The sequence below is a fragment of the Sinocyclocheilus rhinocerous genome, unplaced genomic scaffold (genome assembly GCF_001515625.1).
Source record: "Sinocyclocheilus rhinocerous isolate Xijiao unplaced genomic scaffold, SAMN03320098_v1.1 scaffold1413, whole genome shotgun sequence".
Taxonomy (NCBI): Eukaryota; Metazoa; Chordata; class Actinopteri; order Cypriniformes; family Cyprinidae; genus Sinocyclocheilus; species Sinocyclocheilus rhinocerous.
This window is the reverse complement of record NW_015639297.1, coordinates 1,197,820-1,222,620: the sequence shown is the minus strand read 5'-3', so window position 1 is coordinate 1,222,620 and position 24,801 is coordinate 1,197,820. Positions and strand designations below refer to the sequence as shown.

Here is a 24,801-nt window from a genome sequence, read left to right as displayed (position 1 = left end):
ATGGGCGACATTTGATTCGAGTCAGAGGGCCCTACCAAGCATCGCAGACAAGAATCGGTTCCAGAATAAATCACTGAAGCATTTTTGTCCCGTCCATCGCTTTGGTTATCACCAGATGACGAGCACTTCCTGTGTCTATTTGCCTCTTTAAGATGAACCGCTTGATGTATTCCCCAATTGTAAGTCGCTTTGGATAAAAGCGCCTGCTAAATGAATAAATGTAAATGTAAATCACTGTGTCAGTCACTGTTATTTCGAGAATGAATCCAGAATAAATATGCGGATGTCATACCCCAAAACGTTGCAGCATGTATGTGTCCGAAAAACTAAAGTTTCATACAAATTCTGAATGGATTATAGCCTAGAAAGCACACAAAGCGCGCTCTCAATATTATCACTCATCTTAGTTCACTGCGATGTCACAACGTTCCATTATAATCAATGAAGCTCTCTAAACTACACAATGAATCTCTTATTTACATCACGTCTGCGCTTATAAGATGATTCACGAGCGTGCAAAACTCCGCCGCTTTCAAAGGTGAGTGATTTTTGAAAACTCAAATGTTTCTGATTGGCCATTGCGTTGAAGAAATCAACAGATATGTCTGTGATTGCTCAACATTGCTCAATGCTGCAAAAACACATTGGATAGTTTGCCAGCTCTTTAATTGCTGGTGCTTTCGTTTGAGGGTATTTAGCGCTGTCTAGTACCCCCGTAACAACCGGGCCTGGGCTTGGCTAACCGCTCCAATTGCAGCAGGGCTGACATCGGGGATTCCATGACTAATGATATGAGGGGCAATTGCCCCCCGCTAATGTTGCCCATGAGGGTGAGTAATTAATGAGTAATCATTTTTCATTCCCTTGAGTTTTGTTAACTGATTTTGGGTATCAGACAAGACTTGCTGTTAAAGGAATAGTTCACCCAAAAATTTGCTAAAAAACAGAAAAAGCAACATTATGGACAGAGGATTTGAAGCAATAATTTGAAGTTAAAAAATCTTAATGATGGATTTATTACAAACATGCTTTTCACTTCACAAGACAATAATTAATGGACTGGAGTTATGTGGATTACTTGCAGATTATTGTGATGTTTTTATAAGCTGTTTGAAGTCATTCTTACAGCACCCATTCACTGCTCATCCATTGGTGAGCAAGTAATGCAATGCTACATTTCTCCAATTCTGTTCTGATTTTTTACAGATCAGCTGTAAGCACATTGTGAAGGGTTGGACCTCCAGCTAGTTGGAGGGTTTCTTATTATTCTTTTATTCTTGTAATGTAGGATCAACATTGCGATCATCTCTTTAAGATCTTCTAAATGGGCATGTCAAGTCACGCTTTAGTAGAACAGAGACATACCAGGCTGCAGTAGAAGGACTAGCTCAAAAGCTTTGAGATTCATCATCAGCGTGAGCTTTTTCACTTAGCTGTTTACCTTTTGCACTGTTGAGATGTGATCAATGGTGCTGTCATAGATAATCTATTTGAGTGGAACAGAGGAGCGCCTTTATGCCTGTGATCTATGGGGATAATTCGTGTCGCTGTAGCTAAACACCCTGCTATTTGTTCCCAGATAATGAAGGCCCATTTGACTCTGCCCAATTCTGTCCTGTGCCTTAGCCATTAGCAGCTAACCCCCTCACATTGACTGTGGCATATTGGGGAACGTCACTATAATGCTTCAGGAAACTCAGGAGTCTGTATTTAGATCGGCTGATGAGCTTCAATCCGTCAGCGTGGCCTTAGAGGCGGGACGGAGGGACAAAGAGAAAGTCAATCGACCTTGTCTGGGACACGTACTTGATGTTGATGTTGGCACAGATGAGCATGTCACCGAATAGAAAGACTTTTCGCTCCTTAGACTTGAGGACCTGTCCTCTTTCGCCGTACACCGTCTCAATCAGCGTCTCGCAAAGGATCAAAGAGCTCTGCTCAGAGTTCAGCAGCTGAAGAAAAGACAGGGGAGACACTGATTACACATAAGTCTTACAAAATAGAGGCGACCAATTACATGACTACACACTTACTTAGGTTCACAGGGAGGCAGTGCAGAAGATTGGAAACACAGCAGTACATTTGTAGCAGAAAAGGTTGTGGAAATACAACCCAATCTTAAAGATACTCATCACAAATAGGACTGAGAAGTACAGACTCTCATCTACAAACTATATAAATTTGGAGGTGCACTACAAAAAGGGAGGATTTCTAAAAGTTGTAATTATATTATTAGTTTAATTTAGAACCATAAAGTAAATAACTGTTTTTTATGTAAATGGTCCTTTTCATTAGGGTTTCATATACCATAAACCTGTACTTTCAATGCTCCATCTGCTCCAACAATTTGATATCAATTTGAGAAACATTTTGAGTTTACTGCACTAAAAATTACAGAGGAAACATTTAAATTATTATAATATTTTAGCAAAGGTTTGGAGAATAATCATAATTATATTGTGAGAAAGTCCTTTTCTTTAGTGAATAAAACTCGAAATGTGTTTCTAGGTCAATGTGACCCAAAATTATGTTATGCTGGACTTTGTTTTCTGAAAAAAAAAATTAAAACAAATCATAAAATCTGTTTTTTGTGACCATCTGACAGCCCTAATATTTTAGTCACATTTTCTTTTTTAAAGGCTTAAAGGGATAATTCACCCAAAAATGTAAATTCTTTCATCATTTATTCACCCTACGCAGTTCCAAACCTGTAGGACTTTATTTCTTCTGTGCACACGCAAAAGAAGATATTGAGAAATGTCTCCGTGTTTTTTTTTTGTCCATACAATGAAAGTCAATGGTTTTAGTTACAAACAACAAAATATCTTCTTTTGTGTTGCACAGAAGTAAGTCATACAGATTTGGCGATAAGGTTGTGTAAATAATGACAGAATTGTATTTTTTGGGTGAATTATAATTTTTGCACCACTAACATCACCAAGCAGAACTGCAAAAAGGCTGATTGTTTCCAAACAGGTTTCCTGAACACCACCATCTCTCAACAGACAGACCCACTCCAAACTGTGTCAGGCCTGGCATGCGCACTGCACAGTTAATTTATGCACTATATAGTCATTCTATATTTATCCATAATGCATGAAAAGACATATCATTTGTATTGTGTTAGGAGACAAACCAGAGTTCATCCTCATTACATCAGCAATAACGCACAAGCAGCATCACAGCAGCAAAACCCAATGTCCAGCGGCTCAAATAAATATTGCGTGCTGGTGTTTGATCAGTCAGGAGAGTAGTTTTATAAATAATGCATCTGCTTCTGTAGCCCGCATCACACAAAATGAGTCGCCGGATCCAGAGGGAATTGGCAACACTGCTTGGCCTTTGTTGAAATGCATTGAAAAATTAGACCTTCAGTCAGTCAGAAGGCATGCTCCAGGCGCTGTGTTTTTATAGTAAGAGCACCACCCAAAGGCTCAAAAGGCAAACGGAATGTTGCGGGGGAAGGACAGATATCCTTTTTAGGGACTTGAGAGTGTGACTGAAATGGTTTGTAATGTTTGAGTGTGTGTGAGAGAGAGAGAGAGAGAGTAAGCGACAGTGGTGTATGTGATGTGCTTGCTGAGGAGCGACAGGGAGACGCTGCAGTCTTAGCCTGTGCAGCATACTATATCTGCCGGCCTACTAACTCAGATAGTCTGAGACAGACGATGAATATTTCATTGCGTGTATATGGGGTAATAGAACTGACTGTTTCACACTGGAATGCAGCTGAAATCCCTGAAAAAAATGGTAAGGTTGAAGCCACTGCACAGTAGGTAGTGCACAACACATATGCTCATTACATACACAGTAAAAGCGGTTGTGCACACAGGGATACAGGTTCAAAACCTCCCCATCTCTCCCCCCACTTTCTCATCACTCTCGACTTTATGTTGAAAAGGCCATAAAGATAAAATCAAACACACAACTGGAGAAAAGCTGCCTTGCTGTCAAACGTCCTGCATACTGTAGGAAGCATTCTTGCATGTTAACTAAAATTCAACTTCATGAAAAAAGATGGTATTTTTTATATTTGAACTTCACAAAATACAATTTAATGGCATATTTTATAGATTCCAAATTGAATTTTGTACATTTGAATTCCAGACAAGTAAAATTACAAATTAGTTTTCACTTTAAACAGTTTTTCGTTCTCAATTTTTTGAGGAAAAATAAGTTATGAATATATATATATATCAAACAGCTCCTATGTCATCACAAATTGTTTGGGAGGATTTCAAGACAAAATCTTGGCTAATGGAGGCTGCAAAAAGTATTGAATAAAAAGGGGCCAATAATATTAGCCAACACGTATATGAGAAAAAAATATTTCATAATAAGATTTCTCCACAACCAATTATTTTACTTCAATGAAAGGTTTGAGTTTTGTGAATTTTTTGAATGAAAGATCAGTAAAAAAAAAAACAACGCAGATTTATTTTTGCAGCCTTCTTTGCTCATATGTGACCCTGTTCAATTTTTTTTAATTGAGATGTATAGATCATCAGAAAGCATGAATAAAAGCAAAAAGCATGAATAAATAAGCTTTCCATTGATGTATGGTTTGTTAGGATAGGATAATATTTGACCGAGATATAACTATTTGAAAATTTGGAATCTGAGGGTGCAAAAAAATCAAAATACTGAGAAAATCGCCTTTAAATTTGTCCAAATGAAGTTCTTAGCAATGCATATTACTAATCAAAAACTAAGTTTTAATATATTTATGGTAAGAAATTTACAAAATATCTTCATGGAACATGATCTTTACTTAATATCCTAATGATTTTTGGCATAAAAGAAAAATCGATAATTTTGACCCATACAATGTATTTTTGGCTACTGCTACAAATATACCCCAGCGACTTAAGACTGGTTTTGTGCTCCAGGGTCACATATTTACCAAGGGGGCTAATTATTGTGACCACAACTGTACAAAGGAATGAAATGTTGTGCCTCACAGTACCACAGTGCTACATATTTAACCTGTTAACTGTCAGTTCCACTTTTTGAGTACAGACCTAAAAATTACATTTCCAACTTAAATTGCTATAAATCTTGAATACTTTGAAGCACATACTTAAATTTTGTCTCTTTTTAAAGAAGACAATTGGCAAATTATTGCATAAGTGAAAAAATATGTCAATTAAACTTAAATAAACGTACAAATATTGTAATATTTTATTTAAAATATATATTTTTACAAAACATGATAAAGTCTAAAACTGCAGAGAAAATAAAAAACAAAAATCTGAACAAGTTGTGTTCCAAATTTGAGGTTGATATCTCAAAAAATGAGCTTTTAGTACGTTTTTGTTTGTGCTGCAGTACCAAACATTTCCACTAGATGACCAGTGACAGTTAACAGGTTAAACATATCTAAACAAATAAATGGAACATAAAAAATACATTTAAAAACGTATATATGTATATATATTTGAAACCAAAATATACATTTGAATACCCTTCATTTTGAGAGTGGACTTAAAATGCTGCTTATGCAACAGAGCTAAAGAGAAAGAGTCCAACATCAGAAGGAGAAAGTGAGAAAGTGAGAGAGAGAGAGAGAGAGAGAGAGAGAGAGAAATGACTGCAGTGGAGGAAGGCGAGACACAGAGCAATATAGAGAGAGATGAAGAGAGAAAGTAAAAGCAAGTGAACCAAACAAGAGGTACTGATAGCAATGTTCCAATTAAGTGTCTCATTTACTCTCTTACTCATGGTAATGGAAGAGAAACACACCTGCCATGTATTCAGGTGCTGCTGTAGTGCATTAACGGACCATCATTGCTTGCTGATGATTCCATTAAATAAAAAATGCAGGCCAGATATAAAAGGAGATGGGTCAGTTATTTTCAGGGTCAGCTGTAATATCCAGATACTTGGCAGGCTGTTTAAAGGCTCTTTGTTAGGTGACAGAGACCTACAGTTGCCATATGAGCACTAGGGCTGGGTATCGATTCAGATGTTCCAATTAGATTCGATTTCGATTTTCAAGCTCTCAATTCGATTCGATTTCGGTTTTCTATTCGATTAAGGAGGGGGCTTTGTAGAAAACGAAGCGTTTGAGAGAGGCGGGGCATAGAGGACCTACAATAATGTACAGTATTTGAAAAATAATGTGTTTTTTGAACATTAAAGCATGTCAACATATTCTGTTACACCAAATACACAAAATAATGATCTTTAAAAAAGCATCATATGACCCCTTTAAAACACGTTACTAAATTGCATTTAGTCTTAGATTATTAATTAAGCCAGGTGTACAGCTGCCTTTAAGATGCATGGCTCCAGTGGGACATTTAAAAGTCAACGCAGATTGTGCAACATCGATGGCTTATGTCGAGGTCATGACTGAAAAAAACTGCCCTGTTGTTCTACATCATTAATCATGTCACGTTCTGACATTCTGATGGACAGAAAAGTGCCTGCAGGCTGTTGTGGCTGGACAAAAGTGGGAATTTGTGAACTTTCTTGAAGTGATTTTATGAAATCATAAGGTGAAGGGAATGCTAAATAAAATATTTATGATGAATAATATACAGACAAGCTAGTATCAACATTTTAACTGAACACCTCTCTCTTTCCTTCACTCTCTCTCTCTCTCACACACACGGGGGTAACAGTAGCAGTCACACCGGTTAGGACGATTCAAAGGGCCCTGATATGAGAGGGGGCCGACACAAACACCAGAGAACGTGATTTCTACCGAGGGGGGCCTGAGTCAATATGCTGTTCAGGGCGCCCAGAAACCATAGTGGTGCCCATGCTCAGAATTATTTGTGGTAATGCAGTTAATTGGCCATTAGCGAACCTCCCGCAATAAACTTCTCTAATACAGATTTAGCTTTACACACATACACTACTAAAATGTTTTTTTAAGAAGTCATACCGCTAACCAAGTCTGCATTTATATCCAGAAAAAAACAGCAATACTGTGAAATATTGACCCAAACTTTTCAACGGTAGTGTGCAGTGGATCCAAAAACAATTCTGAAACCTACGACACATTAAAAATGTATGAAGTTGGAAAAGTTACAAATGAAAAAAAAAAAGACATTTCACAAAAGAAGAGTTTTTTTAGGTTTCAAATGATAAAATAAGACATTATAAGACAAAATTAAGACAAAAAGCATCGTTACACTTTCTGGTTGTCAAATGCAAGTGTAACATGTCCATTGTTAATGTGATGAACCACAGCTGTAGCTGAAAAAAGCTGTGTGAACATGATGACCTCGAGACCAGCTGGTGAAAAGCAATTGCAAAAATGTCTAAGAACAGGGAAGTCGGAACGAAACCATGAAATGGTTTTCTGATTAGGAATTACACTGTTGTGATTACATCAAGGCAACAGCATCCTGCTATCACAGCTGAGTAACTGTGCGCATGCTCGTGTTTTTCTCACCTTGCTGAGAGAGCGGTCACTGACACAGCGAGCCAGCTGCTGCGTCTCAGTGATCTGATCAGCCACCCTTTTCTGCTCATTGAGTTTCTCAGCAAGGGTCTCCAATTCAGTCAGAGCCAATTGCAAGGGCAGCCTGTCCACATGGCCATTGGGAGTGTTCTTCAGCATATCCTAAAGGCAGAGAGAGAGGGAATGATTCTAACAGCAAAGAAAGTAAAAAAGTAAAAGGGACTCACTTGAGGAAGCTAATGGAAGAGATTAATGACTGCACCTCTACTGCACAGACAACACATTAGCCATTGTGATGTACTATAGCACTATTAGCATTCATTTAAAGCTGCTGGTACCTTTACTCCCACTCAAAAGCAAGAAAAGAGGGTCAGAATAACAGTACCATCTCACGTTCAGGAGAGAAGCATGTTACCAGCCCTCTGGGAATCATTAACACACTGTGCACTGAAACAACAATCGTTCACAAACTCTCTCTGAGAAACAGCGGAGAGAGAGAAAAGGACATAGACAGTGCAGACAACTCAACATTTCCAGTTCCCTTTCAGTCGGTCACTCTCGACGTCACGTCGGATGACCGACGAATTGGGATCTCGCTTAGAGAGACCAATCTACTTCGAGTGTAAGAGACGGCATTCCCCTTCTGCCGGCCTCCGTGACAGACAAAGAGCTGGTCTGAGGTCCTGAAGCTTTGCGTCCGGTCTACGTAGCACCTTAAGGCTCGGACGGGACAGAGCAAAGCTTCAGGACCTCAGACCAGCTCTTTGTCTGTCACGGAGGCCGGCAGAAGGGGAATGCCGTCTCTAAGCAGAGGATGGGCCCACTGGATAGTGGATGCCATCACCCTGGCTTATCAGGCACAGGGTGTGCCCTGCCCGTTCAGGTTGCGAGCTCATTCAATTAGAGTGTGGCATCCTCCTGGCCGCTCGCTCGTGGCGCCTCGCTGGCAGATATCTGTACAGCTGCGGGCTGGGCGACCCCTACACGTCCGCTAGACTCTATAGCCTTCGTGTGGAGCCGGTATCTTCCTGTGTTCTCACCTCAAACGGGTAGAAGCACTGAGAGGCCCCGACTTCGGGTCGGCTTGCTAACAATAATCGCATGCCAATGTGCATTGGCTCGTTTAGTTTACACTCGAAGTAGATTGGTCTCTCTAAGCGAGATCCCAATTCGTCGGTCATCCGACGGGACGTCTCGGTTCCCTCCTTCAGGGAACGAGGGTTACCATACGTAACCGAGACGTTATGCACTTTGCTCATTTATTCAAAAAATAGTTAGCCTAAACTGTCATATTAGCTGTCATACCAGTATTAATTAAATTTACAACTTTGTGGAGTCAAGAGACAATTTAACTAGAAGTACAAGAGTACTTTATTTATAACACCCTTGCATTAATAACACCTAAGCTGTATGCATTAATGGTGGCTTGATCAATTTAAAAGTTCTATAAATGGCAATAATTATATTTTATTTCTACATGTTAATGTTAGTTAATAAAAACTAATTTTCAAATACTATAATACAAGTAGTTTTCTTGGTAATCTAAACATACTGAAAAATTTGCTCATAATAATGACTAATGTTTTCTTTATATTCAACGGCAATTTGTTGTTGCTGTTGTTTTGTTTGAAGCATAAATCAAGCACTTGAATTCAGCTCTACTTGGTATTCAGTATAAAAATGTGCCAAGTTTGATGTCGCCATTGCCAAATGTCATTTGTCCATGTGGATGTCAAATTACCAATTGTGACTGCAATAAGAATGAAACGTGGAAAAACAGAGAGTAATCGATAACTTAAATTACTTAAAAAGCCACTGTTTTATTACACTTTTATTGCACGTATTTTTAACCATTATATGGAAAAGAACAGCTTAGACATTCTGCCTAACACATCTTTCTATTTCTATTTCTTTCTATTTCTGTTTCTAATAAGATGCGTCTGTTTGTGGTTGATTCAGGCCACTAAAAAGGAGGAAGTGCATAAAGGTCGCAGTCTGTCATCAGATCTTGTTCTGTTTAATGTGTGATTAAACACAGGCTATTCTCAAGTCAGAGCACTGAAAAAAAAACCTTATTCCCATTCATAACTTATCTATCAAAATTCATGGGTAATCGATGCCTACTGAGGTATGAAATTAAGTGCCACAGCACTTCTCCTGCATGGGGAATTGCAGTGGTGAATTCCTCGCTTGTTCCTTGTCCATAAAAATGAACAGAAGTGAAGGAATGACATGAGAGAGATTAAGGCAGTAGTACAAACTGTTTGACGATGTAAATTTGGTGAATTCATGACATTTCACTGTCACCTGAGACCCACTGGCTGAAGAGGTCAATGTGATATTTCTGAAGTAGATCTTGATAATGCTCTGACATTTTGGCACGTGACTTGTTTGTGTGACAGAATGGACATTTGAAGTGTTTATTTATTTAAAATTACAATGTAATTTACTCACTCTCATGTCGTTCCAAGCCCATTTTACTTTTTGGGCACAAAAGGAGAAATGTAGAACAATGTGCTAAACATTCATTTTTACACACTGAAAGTGAATAGGGACTCAGACTGTCCATGTTTCAAAATTGTAATTTTGGTCCAAATGCACTATATGGAAATTAGTTACAAGCACATTCTTCAACATTTTTTCCTGTGGATTTCACAGAAGAAAGTTAGTTTTGGGGTGAACTGCCTTATTTATGCAATGTGCGTGCTTGCTGGTTTATTCAAGTTCTCTCGATAGGAGTCTTGACATACACCCAATTCTGTATCACGGCCATAAGCCAAGGGAAGAGCAAACCTGTGAGCCAATAGGCTGCAAGAAGACCTGGCATGGTCTTAGCCAGTCATTCAGCTTCTAATAGACTTGCTTGGCAACTAATTTCCAGTTACTTAAAGGAGCACAACCCCTCAAGCACTCTAAACGACAGCACTGTGTGAACAGTTTATGGATAAATACTGACCTGCAGGAGGAGGATGAACTGAGGAAAACGCTGAATAGGCTTTACCATCAGACCATAGAGAGTTATGCGGTCAATGCTGGACACCTGCTTCTTCTGCAAGCGTAAAGAGATGCAACCACATATTGAGAGAAAGGCAAAGGAAGAGAAAAAGGCAGACATAGTAATTTCCACATACAGAGCAGAAGAATCTTGACACTCAGGGGAGTCAGAGAGGTGGGTGGAGGTTAGCATTACACTATTGATTCGTTCATGCCTGCCAGCAGACTCTGGCAATCATTAGGCTGCGCACTGTCAGGGAGTAGGTGTACTTGAGAGCCCTCCAGCAGATTTCAAAGCAAGGATATTAGACTATGGTCAACTAAGCATTTGTGGAGTTCAGTCGCTTTTACAGATGTTAAAGATTCAAGTCACCGTGGAAATGTGTTGCCATGATAACACTACACACATTTTTGCGGTTTATGCAGCTTTAAAGAACAGATAACCTCAGTTTCACATTTACAAGGTCAAATATTTTGAAGAAAAAAGCAACACTTATAATCCATTCAGAATGTAAGTGGCTTGCCTGAAATGCTGCAAGCGAAAGATGTTCTCTCTCACTCTCTGACTAACATCAAAACTATTCAAATTAATGTCTAATGAATTCTTGTGTTTTTAGTCTTTCTGACTAATTTTTCAGTTAAAATATCAAATCATTCTTGAAAGAAGGTAAAATTGCTTTAGAAGAAGCACTGCTTTAGATACTGGGACTTTTTGGAGAATATATCTTTACTTTTTTAACTTATTTGATACACTTTTTGAAATTAAATGCACTTATATTAAATATATTATTTTCTACAATTAAAAAGGAGATATCTTTAAAGTCATTGCAAAATATCTTCTGTTATGTTCCACAAAAGAGAAAAGTTAAGTTTTGAACAACATGAGGATGATTAAATGATAACAGAATTTTTGTTTTTGAATGAACTAACTGGAAAAGTAAAAAAGCATACTCCATAATAGGATTTTTTTTGCAGTGCAACAGGAAAAACAGACAAGAAAGAAGTCAATAATCCATATAGCAGCACAGCACAGCAGTAGACAGAGGTGATTTAGGGTGAAACTTGCGTTTCTTGAAGAGGATATTGGCAGCAAATATCAGCTCTTACCTTGAGAAACTCCAGAAATGCTGGTTTAGACATGCAGGCTTTCTTAATGAGGGCCATGGCATTGGTGAAATTATTGATGTAATCACTATATACGTCCAGCACCATTGATTTCGAGAACTAAGAGGGATGCAGAGAGAAGATATTTATACAAACACATGTTCAGAGAAATCACATTTAATTTGGTTTTCTGTTCATTTTCTTCTTTGTTTATAGCAGCTCTCAACATGAACAGTTTCTCCTGCTCTGAGACTGCTCTTGAATTTTGCTGTCGTGGTGGGCAGGCCACTCTAAAGGTGATTACAGGGCAAAGGAATGGAAGTAAACAGTAATTTCAGTGTGGTATTTATGCAACGCAGCACCACTTTTTGCCATCCCAGGGACAGTCCATTACTGCCGGGTGTTTTAGAGCAGGCAAAATGGCAGCCATCCATTCGCTCTGCTTTGATTGAAGCTGAACAGACCTGCTGACAGCAGCAGTGCTCGCAGGACGTGGAGAGGACATTAACGAGCCACAAATAGACGTTAACCCCTGTCAAACTCTACCTCCCCTTTGGGGACGCCAAGTATGGCAGGAAATGATACACGCGGGTAAAGATGTTATTATCAACAAACACACATACAGGGCAAATTTACGAAACAGTTGCAGCACCTTGCAGCGAGCAGTATTTCAGTGCAAAATCTATTAGGATTGTGTTATGAACAGCTGTTAAACAATTCGCAATTCTTTTTAGGTTTTTAGCAAATTAGTGTCTAATTTGTATGAATTCATACAATCTCATTCTCATTTTATTTGTATAGCGCTTTTCACAATACACATGGTTTTAAAGCAGCTTTACAGAAAATCATGTTAATGTTGTAATATTTTACGTCACAATTAGCAGATGTGAGATTGGTGATAATATACAGTAGTTTACATTTTGCAATGACAAAAAAACAAGCAGCTGAGATTTGCTATACTGTATATATCTCTGCATGTATATACTTATATATCCAACTATTTTATTCATAAGAGAGGTTTGTGTACATTTTCTATTAATCATGGCAAAGTGATTCATCAAATGATGATCCAATAGTGGATAAGACCATCATAACCATATGCACAGTGTAGATGAGCACAATTTCAGCATTTTAAACAGCCAATTTGGGTATTTTAGAGCCATTACCAGATTTTCATAATCAATCAGGTGCTAAAACAACACAGACAATGCATGCAAATAATTTATGCTGTCTTCGTCTGCAGTTCAACTAGGGCTGCACGATATTGGAAAAAACTCACATTGCGACATTTTATTTTTCTGCGATATATATTGCGATATGAAAAAAAAAATCACCACATGACTTGAATAGTTTATTTGGAAATAAATAATGATTGGGGTGATTTTGTAGGCAAGTAAATCAGCATAGGAAATAAACAAATTACAAGCATAGATCAATATAACAGAACAAAGATACAAATGAAATAAGCAGTGCTTTATATTTTTCAGGTTAGTCTAACAGTATTCAGGTACAGAAATGTAATAATCAAATGTAAAATAAAACTGCATAGTCTTCACTGTATAAATTAAATCTAATAAATCTGTGTTAAAGCTACAAAAGTGATTTTTCTTTGCGTTTTGTTGTTTGATTAACATTTATAACACAGAAAGCCTCAGGATCATTAAACTGCTGTAAACCAATATAGGCTACTGTTACATATCCATTTTCTTTCTCAATTGTTTCTCTTCACCCAAGCCATAAGCAACTGCGTTTACAAGGATACTTGCAGAACACAGTATTTCAGGCACAAATAGACACAGAAGTGAACAGAATTCAGTGTTCACGTACATATGCGTGGCTCTCACCGTGTCTACACCGGATGTGAGCGGCGCGGTGCGACGCGACAAAATACAATGAACTCATTATAATCAGTGATGCTGTCTGTCTACACTAGATGCGGCGCGGCACAACAAATCTCCGACAGTAAGCTAATGCCGCGTTCTCTTTATGACGTACTGACACAAAGTTCAAATGATATGCAACGGTCACGTCCAGTGTAGACAGACTTTGGAACCGTTCACATTTCACGCCTAAAAACGTGTGGGAAAACGCCAGTCGCTCCGCTTTTTCCTTCTTTCCAAAGCGCTCGGGAGTTTGCTAAGCAACCGTGACCTGCGCTCTCCACGACAACGTGGAAGTTTCAACAAAGGATAAATGGATTTCCAGCACTGAATATCGCGTGCAGTAGCTCCGCTACTAAATGTATTTAAAATGGGTATCTCTGTACAGCTGTCGCGTCTGTCTGTGTGTGAGCCAAGAAAACAATCAGTATAAATTTAACGATCAGTAGCCTATACTAAACATCGCACATCCTGCGGATGCGCACATCGCGATATCGATGCTGAAACGATATATCGTGTAGCCCCAAGTTCAACCATATTAAATTTGCCCCAAAGTGTGTACATATGCACTCAATAACAGAAGAACTGTGCAAACGGATGCAATATGATGTGTTATGTGGTTTGTGGGTATTTTCTGCTCTCCAATGCACAGCAGTGCAACTTCAGCTTTAAGTGTTCTCTCTATGGTACTTCTTTGTGCTCCAGGGACTTTGTAAAAACCAGTAGTGCTATGCAATAAAAGCAGGTCAGACAGGCCAAACTCTATCTTTTAACGGAAGAATAATGAGAGCAGCTTATGGATGCTGCCTGTGAGGAGGGTCACTACAGAAACCTCATTCATTAGTCCATTAGACGCCCTGCAACCCAGTGGTGCCAACACACTTTGGTAAAAGACAGCCATCCTCACTCATAGTAATTGACTATGCTTTTGAAGTAAACTGGAGCAGAACACTATTAGTACCTGAAACAGCTTGCCAACAGAGAAGCATAATAACACACAATGCTCAGTGTTCTGTAGTTTAGTTTAGAGGTCAGTCATTTTCAAGTATTTTCCTACTCACTGAAGCTACAAACAGGTCCCCAATCTTTTCACAAGAGTCCCATTCGGCCACCCGAGATGCCAGGGCAATCTGGAACATGGAGTGGCACTGCATGATCTCCCGCAGACGGAAAAAAATGGGCCGGATTTTCCTGACACTGAGGATCCGAGGCTCGGCCTCCATCAGAGGTCGCTGGTATTCCTAGAGGACCATAGGAAATGTAGATATTTCTTATGTATGCAATTACTGATTTTTTTTATATTTATACATGAGGAATAATTCATTTACAGCTCCAACTTGCCTCACCTTGACAAGGAAGTGAGATTAAAAATGTGCTGAATTAAGCTTAACAGCAAGGTGGGGGAAAAAAATAAAAAAATATCACACTATGCATTATCCATTTCATTCATCTGAATACAAGATTCCAAATGTGCAATATGCAATATGTATTTGGCACTTGTAAATATTGTCACATTCCTTACTTGCATAATAAAAAATATATATATATGTGCAATATGCATATATGAATACATTTTTGGAACAACGCATGTAATGGAACACATGGAGATGAACACATATACATATCTTTTTTTTTCAGGGTTTCACTATTCAGTTAGTCTTTGTTATATTGTATGTATCTTGTCTCAAGCTATTGTATAAGACGTCAGATTTATTTAGTCAAAAGCTTGTAATCATTAAGATTTTTTAAATGTTTTTAAAAGAAGTCTCTTATGCTCACCAAGACATCATTTATTTGATCAAAAATACAGTCAAAACAGTAATATTGTGAAATATTATTACAATTTAAAAAATGTGTAACAGATTTTAAAATGTAATTTATTCCTGTGATGGCAAAGCTGAATTTTCAGCATCATTACTCCAGCCTTCAGTGTCATGTGATCTCTCAGAAATCATTGTAATATGCTGATTTGGTACTTAAGAAACATTTCATATTATTATCAATTTTGAAAACAGTTGTGCTGCTTATAATTGTTTTGGAAACCGTGATAATTTTTGCAGGATTCTTTGATGAAAAAAGTTCAAAAGAACAGCATTTATTAGAAATAGAAATATTTTGAAATAGAAATAAATGTCTTTACTGTCACTTTTGATCAATTAAATGCATTAGCGCTGAATAAAAGTAATTTCATTTATTTTTTTTAAATCTGACTCCACATTTTTGAATGTTAGTGTATAATGGTTTTAACGAAAATATTAAGAAAAAAAAACAATTTTAAACATTGACAATAAGAATTGTTAATAATATACTAAGAAGAATTTGAGCATATTAGAATGATTTCTGAAGGATCATGTGACACTAAAGACTGGACTAATGGCTGCTATCTGACTCCACATTTTTGAATGTTAGTGTATAATGGTTTTAACGAAAATATTAAGAAAAAAAAACAATTTTAAACATTGACAATAAGAATTGTTAATAATATACTAAGAAGAATTTGAGCATATTAGAATGATTTCTGAAGGATCACACTAGGATCACACTAGGATGACACTAAAGACTGGACTAATGGCTGCCGAAAATTCAGCTTTTCCATCACAGGAATACATTTTAACAATGTATTAAAAAAAGAACAGTTCTTTTAAAATTGAATATTTCACAATATTTCAAAGACGACTCCTGAAATGTCTCTTAATTCTCCGAAACCTACAACAACACCTAAAAATGCTAAACTGAAATGGAAAGTTAAACCCATATGACTTTCTTTCACTGAACACAATATTTGGGCTACTCATTTGATACAATAAATATGAAAGCGGTTGTTAAGATCCAAAATGACTTAAAAAATAAATAAAGTATCATGCAGGTGAGTGAAGCATAACAACATTTGGGTGAACAATTTCTTTAAACTGTTCATTTGCTAATGTTAATTCTCTGATATTGGCTTTGACTGTTTTCCAACATTGTCGAATTCAAACTGTGCTTAGTTAAATGTTTGTTTAGGCTTGATTTCCTTAAATTGCAAAACAAGCTAGTGATGTTCATAGATAAACTACAAGACCTAATCTTTAAAAGCAAAGACACTTTGCTAGTTAGACTGTGGACACAATAGATTTTTCATGGCTGCTTTCTTTCCTACCCTGAAGTCTCCAGCACTAATGAATTATCGACAAAGAGAAAACAAGACAAAGGATGAGGCAATGGGACTATATCTTTTTCTAAAGATGCATCTGCCCACAACGGCACTACTAAACTTAATTATGCAGCCCCCCACTCGCCTGCTTTGGGGCCACTTCACCTGATCTAAACACCCTAGACCATGTCTAGCATGCTATAAAGAGAGCAGGAATTGTAAAGTACACCCGGCAGAGCTTTGATTTGACAACAAAGCTTGGAGACAGATCCTGAATGACTAGATTTCATAGAGCGTAAAGCTGTCATTGATCTGCGATTCAATTTTAGACGGTGCCTGTGCCTTCAAAGGAGTGTGATAACAAATGCTTTTCTCTCCAACACTAGCTGAGATCAGAATTATGTGTAATGAAACTCCACACTATGAAACCCACCAGATCTGCATGCTTCCATTTAAAGGAATGTGAATGTGAAGGCAAATTCATTATTAAAGGCAGAGTAAGTGATTTCTGGTAGCCAATGTTGATATTTGAAATCACCAAAACAAATATGCCCCTACCCCAAAAGGGTCTTGCCCCTATTTTGATAGCTCCGGCCCACATATACGTACGCAACCCAGTTGCTATTCGGCCGAATCAATTTTCTAAAGTGTTTTTGAAAAATCACATACCCTGCCTTTAAAGAAAAGTGATAGTGTAATCTTTTGTTTTGAGGCATTGAATAGCTGGGCTTTCACATTAGGAAGCGTCTTGACATTATTTAGAATCCTTCCAATGACTTTTGTTGTTCAGTCAGAGACAAAAATAGGGACATTTTGACTAACGTTTACATATAACAAGCATTTCTAAGAAACATTAAAGGTGGCAATAATATTTGACTTTAGAATTTTAACTACGTTTTTTAAATTTATCTGAGTATGAAGTATCGAATCATTGAGTTTCAGTTTGATGTTAGCACACACTGAAGAAAAAAAGACGTTTAAGGGGCCGTTCACATGTTCACGCCGCTTTCTGCTTTTTTCCAAAGCGTTTGGGCGCTTGCGCTCCAGAGGCGTCTGCCGTTGCTAAGCAACCATGGCCTGTGCTCTCCATGAAGACGCGGAAGTTTCAGAAAAGGATAAATGGATTTGCAGCACAAAAAAAAATCGCTTGCAAAAATGGCTATCCCTGTACAGCTATGATCAGCTGTTCCTTCATCTTGGCTGAGCTTTCAATGTTGTTACGGGAAAGGATGAAGCTGATTGGTTTGTTCTTGTCACATGACCCGCGGTGCGCTTGCGGCATTCTGAAAAGTTTAAATGTTTTTATCTCGATGCGGCGCGAAGCGCCTGGAAAAAATTAGCGCGTCGGACCGCGTCGCTTTCAATATGAGCGCGCCTGCCTACATTTGAAATAATGAACTTGAGCGCGCAAAAGACGCGATATGTGAACGCATTTTGTCTTTGCAAATTGACCCTACTGAATCCTATCAAAAGCATTTTTTTTTCAACAATTTCACCAACACAGCTGTTTTTGGGACAGATGCAGTAGTATTTTACCTGTAGGATCCGTTTAAGAGAGTCCAGGTAACTCCTTTCACTCTGCACAATGGAGCCCAAAATATGGCGTCGGACAATCTGCGGTCAAGACGGTCAAGACATTTCTTACATTATAAAACATGTTGTTTTTTTCACTTTTGATCAGTTTAATGTGCAACTGCTGAATCTAATTATTTCTGCGAACAGTAGTCAATATCTATTGTAAATAATCTATCCAAAAAAATATCTATTGTAAATTAAGTAATTATATAATTTATTATGTAAGTATTTATATTACAGCTTTCATTTATCATTAAATCTAAATTATATGATTTATATTAACAGATGTATCGATGCATTCGATCTATAGATAAAACAGATGATCAACGTATTTTAATGTGCATTATACAACATTTATATTTAGTGGCACAATAACTTACCGTACTTAAACTATGTAATCTGTATAACATAAAGCTGTGCTGATTTCTCGCTTAATTTTTGAGCAAGCAAATTTGTTTTTAAACTGTGTTCTTGCCTTTCCACAGTTCATTTTGTTAAGTCTACAATATTGATTTAAATTTGGACAAGATGAAAAACTTTCACAATAAGCATGATAACTGAGAAAACTGAGAAATTAAACAGTGACATAGGGCCAGATTTACTAAACAGGGAAAATTTGCATTAGAGCGCAATTCCATAAAAGTGGGGAAAATTCTGCGGCTGATTTACTAACAATGCGCACATTAAAGAACACAGACGCAGCCAGCGCAATCTACCAAGAGCAGTGCACATTACCGACTGCTTTAAGACATGCTTTTTTGGGGTGTTAAATAATGGCGTAAATACCAGTAATTTGACGAGCACAAATGTTAGTAAATCTGGTTGCGTGATTCATTTGAATACTCTCCTCACATAAATTTTGTGGCTGAAAGGGAAACTCCTACAAATGCAAATTCAATAAGGTCAGGCCCAAAAATAACTGCGTCCACGCCTTTTCAGCGCCAATTCTTCACTGCGTGTCTTTAGTAAATCCTGACAGTACATTTTTAACGCCAAAAGACGGTTTGCTCTGGTGCAAGCTGTTAGTAAATCTGGCCCATAGTATGAATTTGAAAAGAAAAGATCTTCACTTTGGTTGGGATGCAAATTTTACTACCAAATTGATGGGTTCCCTCAAATGTGTATATTTTGGCATGGACTATGTACACACTCAATTTAAAACATCAATAAATACATATACACACACCTGCAGGCTGCTAAGCCCATCTGGCATTGGTCCCAGTTGTGCAGGTGGGTGTTTTGCCTCTGATACCATCACATCCAGATACCCTGTATCATCCTCAGTGTCATCTGTCAGGATACACAAAAACACGTTCAAACATACCATATATCCCTGCAAAGCTAAGAATATACTACTATCTTATTACAACTCGGAAGAGATGCTCAAACAGAAAAGTATATTCAAAGTACATTGCAAATTTTGCCTCTGATACCATCACATCCAGATACCCTGTATCATCCTCAGTGTCATCTGTCAGGATACACAAAAACACGTTCAAACATACCATATATCCCTGCAAAGCTAAGAATATACTACTATCTTATTACAACTCGGAAGAGATGCTCAAACAGAAAAAAGTACATTCAAAGTACATTGCAAACTCAGTACCGAACAAGCTGTTCTAAACCACATCCAAACAATCTTTCAATCCACACGGCTACAAAGGAAAACCATCCGACATACAATTTTGCACCTTTTCCCAAAGGTTTAAAATCTTCACACAAGTTTTTGCAGCATCTCAAGATAATAAAAGAACCTCCAAATCAAAATGTTTAGCACTATACGCAGTGTGGTACCTCATTTAGAGTGCAATTTCAATAGGCATCGCGCCAGTCTCCACTTCCAAAAGGTAACCTTACCCCATTGTACAGTAGGGCATTATGGGACCAATCCCAGCCAATTTTCCTGTGCACCAAATGCCCTCATCAGCTCTTCTCCCTACCTTTTATTTTAAAGACCCAGTCTGATTTATACTGCCTTTCAGCTTCCCAAATATTTCACATCATCTTTTTTTCAGCCTCCAACCTCCAAGAGTCAATTTTCTTTTTAAAAGCAAAATACAAGAAAGCACTGAGAGGTATTGGGACTCCATCAGCCTTTTTCTGCCGTGTCTGACTCATGACAGCCAGATCATCTGCCATCTGTAAAGAGGTCTAGCTTAATTTAATGAACAGCCCTGTTCATCTGAGGGGAAAAAAGCATTAAAAATGTATAATTGCTTCTTTCCTGAATGGGATTTTTTCTATCAATCAAAGGAAAAGGAGTAAGGATGGGTGCTCGAAAGAAGATAAATTCTCAAATTAAATTCTAAATTCTTAGATTACCTGAGTGGTCCTTTTTATGTAGGAATGAAACTCTCCTCATCACAGCGATTTTGGTCTTCTCTAGGCCATCTTTCGTTCCGCTACGTGCCGCCCGCATCAGCTGATGGACCTGCAAAAGGGACCAGAGGCGAACAGAAAATCATAGGCAGCCGAGCTGGAGTACCTCCAAAACCAGTGACGTGGTGGACCCTTATGGAAAAAGGTCGACCATCTCAAGCCCTCGAGCGTAAACAGCCGTGCTCGGGTTCGCCTGCCATTTGTGAGACACCAGTTCAGTGCTGTTCCGATGGCCACAAGCCACAAGATCCTAAGCGAGTGAGAGAACATCAAGCTACAGTGATATTTTTATATTTAAAAAAAGGAGGGGGCGTCCCATCTCTGCGAAAGCAGGTCATTAATAGAGAGCATGTGGAAATGTCTTGCTTGAACCACATGAGAGCTGTTTACTTTATATATACACAAGTGTGCCCATAACCCACCGTCATACATAGCAAATTAGAGATCAGGAGAGCTGAAGCAAAATGGGAGTGTTTTATAGTGGAAGCGATCTGAACGGTTTGTTTACAACAGTGTAAGAAAAAGTGAGAGAGTACGGTGGACCAGTAGTGCACAACACAACAAAATCTCCACAACCCAATGCATAGGACCAATTTCATTGTGTTGTGCTAATTTCACAGTGTTGTGGCTTGTTTCCGTTGTGTTGTGACATGTTTCCATTGTGTTGTGCGAATTTCTTTTTGTTGCGACTTGTTCCCGTTGTGTTGTGCTAATTTTGTTGTGTTGCGACATGTTTCTGTTGTGTTGTGCGAATTTCGTTGTGTTGTGGTTTTTGAGCAGTAGTGTAAATTTATATTATTTCATATTTAAATACGTTATATTTAAAAAAAAAAGTATTATATTTAAAAATAATGTAACATTTTTTATTGTATATAGCATTGTATAAATGAATAGCATATATATAAGCAGACAACATCAAATATCTGCACAACTTCTTTGTTGTCTGTGTTTGATGACATGAAATTTATTTGACCAAACAAGATCAAGTGCGGTGAACTTCTACAGGTATCTCTTCTGCTCTGTTTGTTGGGAGCATACAACACAATGTATGGACCCTGAGACTCAGAACACAGATAAAAAAGGGACAGAAAAGCAAGACAGAGAGAGAGAAAACTCAAATGAAAAAGACTTACCCTGCTGAAAAAGACTTACATATGCTGTGCTCTGGATGCTGGCCCCAAGCATGGGATGCTGGGATGTCAGTGCGCCACCAGGCTTTTTACTACATTTAAGTTTGTCTGGTTGACGGCAAGTCTATGTTGGTCAGCAACAACTGACCAGCATAAAACAGCATGGAAATTCATGCTGGTCCTTTCAGCAGGGAAAAGCGCAAAAGAGAAGGAGTGTAACAAGTTGATCCCAGGTTTGTGTGATTGCTCCAATTTACAGCTCTGAGCTATTTCACCCTACTAAAGCCCATTCTTCCCATACGTGCATGAGTGTACCTGATGTCTGCCCCCCAGTCTCATGGCTAGCTCCTGTTTGGTCCTGGTGTAACGTTCTCTCAGTCGTCGAACATCAGGGGAGAGCTACGGGTATCATCACGGCAACAATGCAGGCCATGGGTGAGAGCGCAATAACATGGCAACATGGAGGAGAGGAAGGAATGAAGGGGTAAGCATAAAAGTGAGGGAAATGAAGTGATGAGGGTAAGGCAAAATCAGGATCAACCACAAAAGCATATGCAAGAGAAATGACTGGAATCAGGGGCATGGCTTAATTTTTAAGTCAAAGCAGTGTCGGATAGACAGAGGAAGATTAGATTATGACAAAACGTGCACCCTCGCTAATGTGAATCTCAGACAAGCACCTACTCATTTCCAAAACAAAGCCACAGGCTGCATCCAAAACGGAGGTAGGAAGGCATCACATCCAAATCCAATGTTTGTGAAACATGCTGTCGAATAATATGCTTCCATCTGATCAGTTTTCAAAGAATGAACCTAGGCTGCCTTCAGTGCCTCTGATATCCCTGAATCTTGTGTGTGCAGTTCCGCAATTAGATGATGGAACATTTGGGGGAAAAAAAACTGGAAAACGATTTAAAACAAAAACATACAACTACAAATAATTGTACAAATACAAGATTTAGCTTGTTTAAGATGTTTGTTTTGTCGTCATATCTATCATATCTATTGCTATATCCAGCAGAGATGTCTTTCCAAAAAAGGACACTTGGAGACTCCAAAAGGACACCAAAGAACCAAATTATAAGTAGTCCAACTGATAAATTTATGCACAGATTAAAAATGCGTATACCAGTAAGTGTACAGTTGACAAGTCAAGTTGCGATACCGAACAGGACCACATGGAGACACCAAAAAAAACCTAAACCAACCGCTTTGAGCTGATTGCTTATACATACTACAGTACACAGATCCATTCATAATGACTAAACACAGCAACATACACATGACGAATCAAAACATCCTGAATGTGTGTAGAAACAATGTGAATGTACTGAAATGACAGAGCTTGTGTTTTAAAGTGAAACACATTTGAATGAATAATTTACTAAAAACGTAACTTGATTCTCTCTTCTCTCCGCCTTCTCTGATGTAATCAGCCTGGTTTTCTTTACATCAGTGCTGTTTTGGACTGATTGTTTAAATGCACTCGCTTACTGAATCATTGGACTGGACAGAGAAGGGAAATCTGGTTAAAGGGTTAGAAAAGAAATTGTGTTTCAGCAATTTTGCATTATGTTAAATTACTTTAACACGTTAAGGATTTTTGAACTAATCGTGTGCATTAACACGTTAATGTTGACAGCCCCAGTTTAAATGCAACAGTTTTCTATTTTAATGTATTTTAAAACGCATTTATTCGTGTGGTGGCAAAACCAAATTTTAGCAGCCATTATGTCAGTCTTCAGCGTTGCATAAATCTTTAGTAATCATTATAATATTTTGATTTTGGTGTTTAAGAAATATTTCTTATTATCAATGTTGAAAACAGTTGAGAGGGTTTTTTTATGGATTCTTTGATAAACAGAACTTTCAAAACAACAGCATTTATTTGAAATATAAACCTTTTGTAAAAGGATTTACTATTACTTTGGTGAATTAAATGCATCCTTGCTAAATAAAAGCATTAATTTCTGTCTTAAAAATCTTATTGTCCCCAAAATTTTGAATTGCAGTGTATATTCATAAATATTTTATATCTATTTGTAAAGAAAAACAGACACTGCCATCAAGTATTTCAGTCACTATTATTTTTTTTCATAATAAAACTGTCTGTTTCTGATGCAGCTGCAAAGACCAAAGCCCAATTATCCAGTACTGTAGTGAAGTCAATTGTTGCTTGTTTGTCCTTGTGAGTTCATTTTAATCTCAACAAGCCCACTATAGGAACTCTTGACACCTTTCGAAAAGAAAACCATTCCTTTCCAATTATACATGCACTAAAAAGCTGGAGGAATAACTGTTAAACTGAGCTCAAATCACTGTGGTATTAGACTCAGCAATCTTATTCTTGCTTATTGTGAGTCGTCTGGCAGTAGGGATCTTATGGAGCCTAATTCAGCGGAGGTAAAGGTGAGTCTGGCCATGGGAAATTGGTTTCTGAGGGACTGCCGCCTGTGCAGTGTTTTCCATACCAGTGTGACCTCATGAACGTGTAAGGGCAGATAACACAGTGCACACTGAATTCAAATTCGCAGCAATATAGAGCAGTGGAAAAGTGTGTCAGTTACACCCAGCGTTAGTAGCGATTAGGCAAGTGCTGGCCAACACTGCACTCTTGTGGTGGCAAAGCACACAGCAACCCTCCACAGACCATTAAAGTATCACAAGAACCCGCATCTCAAATAAATCATCAAACCACGTACCAATCAATCAGCCTGCAACCTTGGAGGGTTTAAATCTTTTTACGGCCCTTTGTGGTTTATCATTATGAGGAATGTGAAAATGTGTGAAAATAAATCAGATGTTTGTCGGGATGTAATTATTGCAGTTGTGGGGAGTCTTGAATTAACACACAAATGCACACACGCACCTTGCTGCGGGTTGGCGCCCTGTCAGAGTCGGACTGCTCATCATAGCTTTCAAACTCACTTGAGCTCCAGCCATTATTGGGCCCTTGCAAGCCCTCCCCTTTCTGTATGTCTTCATAGATCAAGTCAGCTGACACACAAAGCAAAGCAGGGTTCAGTACAGTCCTGTAAATACCGAAGGACTACCAACAATGATGTGGCGATACAAAAATATCTATATAACACAAAGATGGGTGTTTCTTCAACCACAGGCACTTTAACCCTTGTAGAATTAAAAAATCTATATATAATTTGATAGTGTAAAATTATATATATATATATA

General features: G+C 38.1%; 1 protein-coding gene across 1 annotated transcript in view; it reads right to left on the bottom strand.

Moving 5' to 3' along the window:
* LOC107751159 (rho guanine nucleotide exchange factor 10-like protein) overlaps positions 1 to 24,801 on the bottom strand; it is a 58,369-nt gene that overhangs the window by 16,838 nt on the left and 16,730 nt on the right. Inside the window, exons 6-16 of the mRNA XM_016566787.1 lie at positions 24,482 to 24,609; positions 21,928 to 22,011; positions 20,426 to 20,534; positions 19,525 to 19,571; positions 19,287 to 19,343; positions 18,062 to 18,139; positions 14,454 to 14,633; positions 11,516 to 11,632; positions 10,371 to 10,463; positions 7,406 to 7,576; positions 1,807 to 1,952 (exon numbers count right to left, since the gene is read on the bottom strand). Of these exons, the coding sequence (XP_016422273.1) occupies positions 1,807 to 1,952; positions 7,406 to 7,576; positions 10,371 to 10,463; positions 11,516 to 11,632; positions 14,454 to 14,633; positions 18,062 to 18,139; positions 19,287 to 19,343; positions 19,525 to 19,571; positions 20,426 to 20,534; positions 21,928 to 22,011; positions 24,482 to 24,609 (1,210 nt within the window). The remainder of the gene's footprint in view (positions 1 to 1,806; positions 1,953 to 7,405; positions 7,577 to 10,370; positions 10,464 to 11,515; positions 11,633 to 14,453; positions 14,634 to 18,061; positions 18,140 to 19,286; positions 19,344 to 19,524; positions 19,572 to 20,425; positions 20,535 to 21,927; positions 22,012 to 24,481; positions 24,610 to 24,801) is intronic.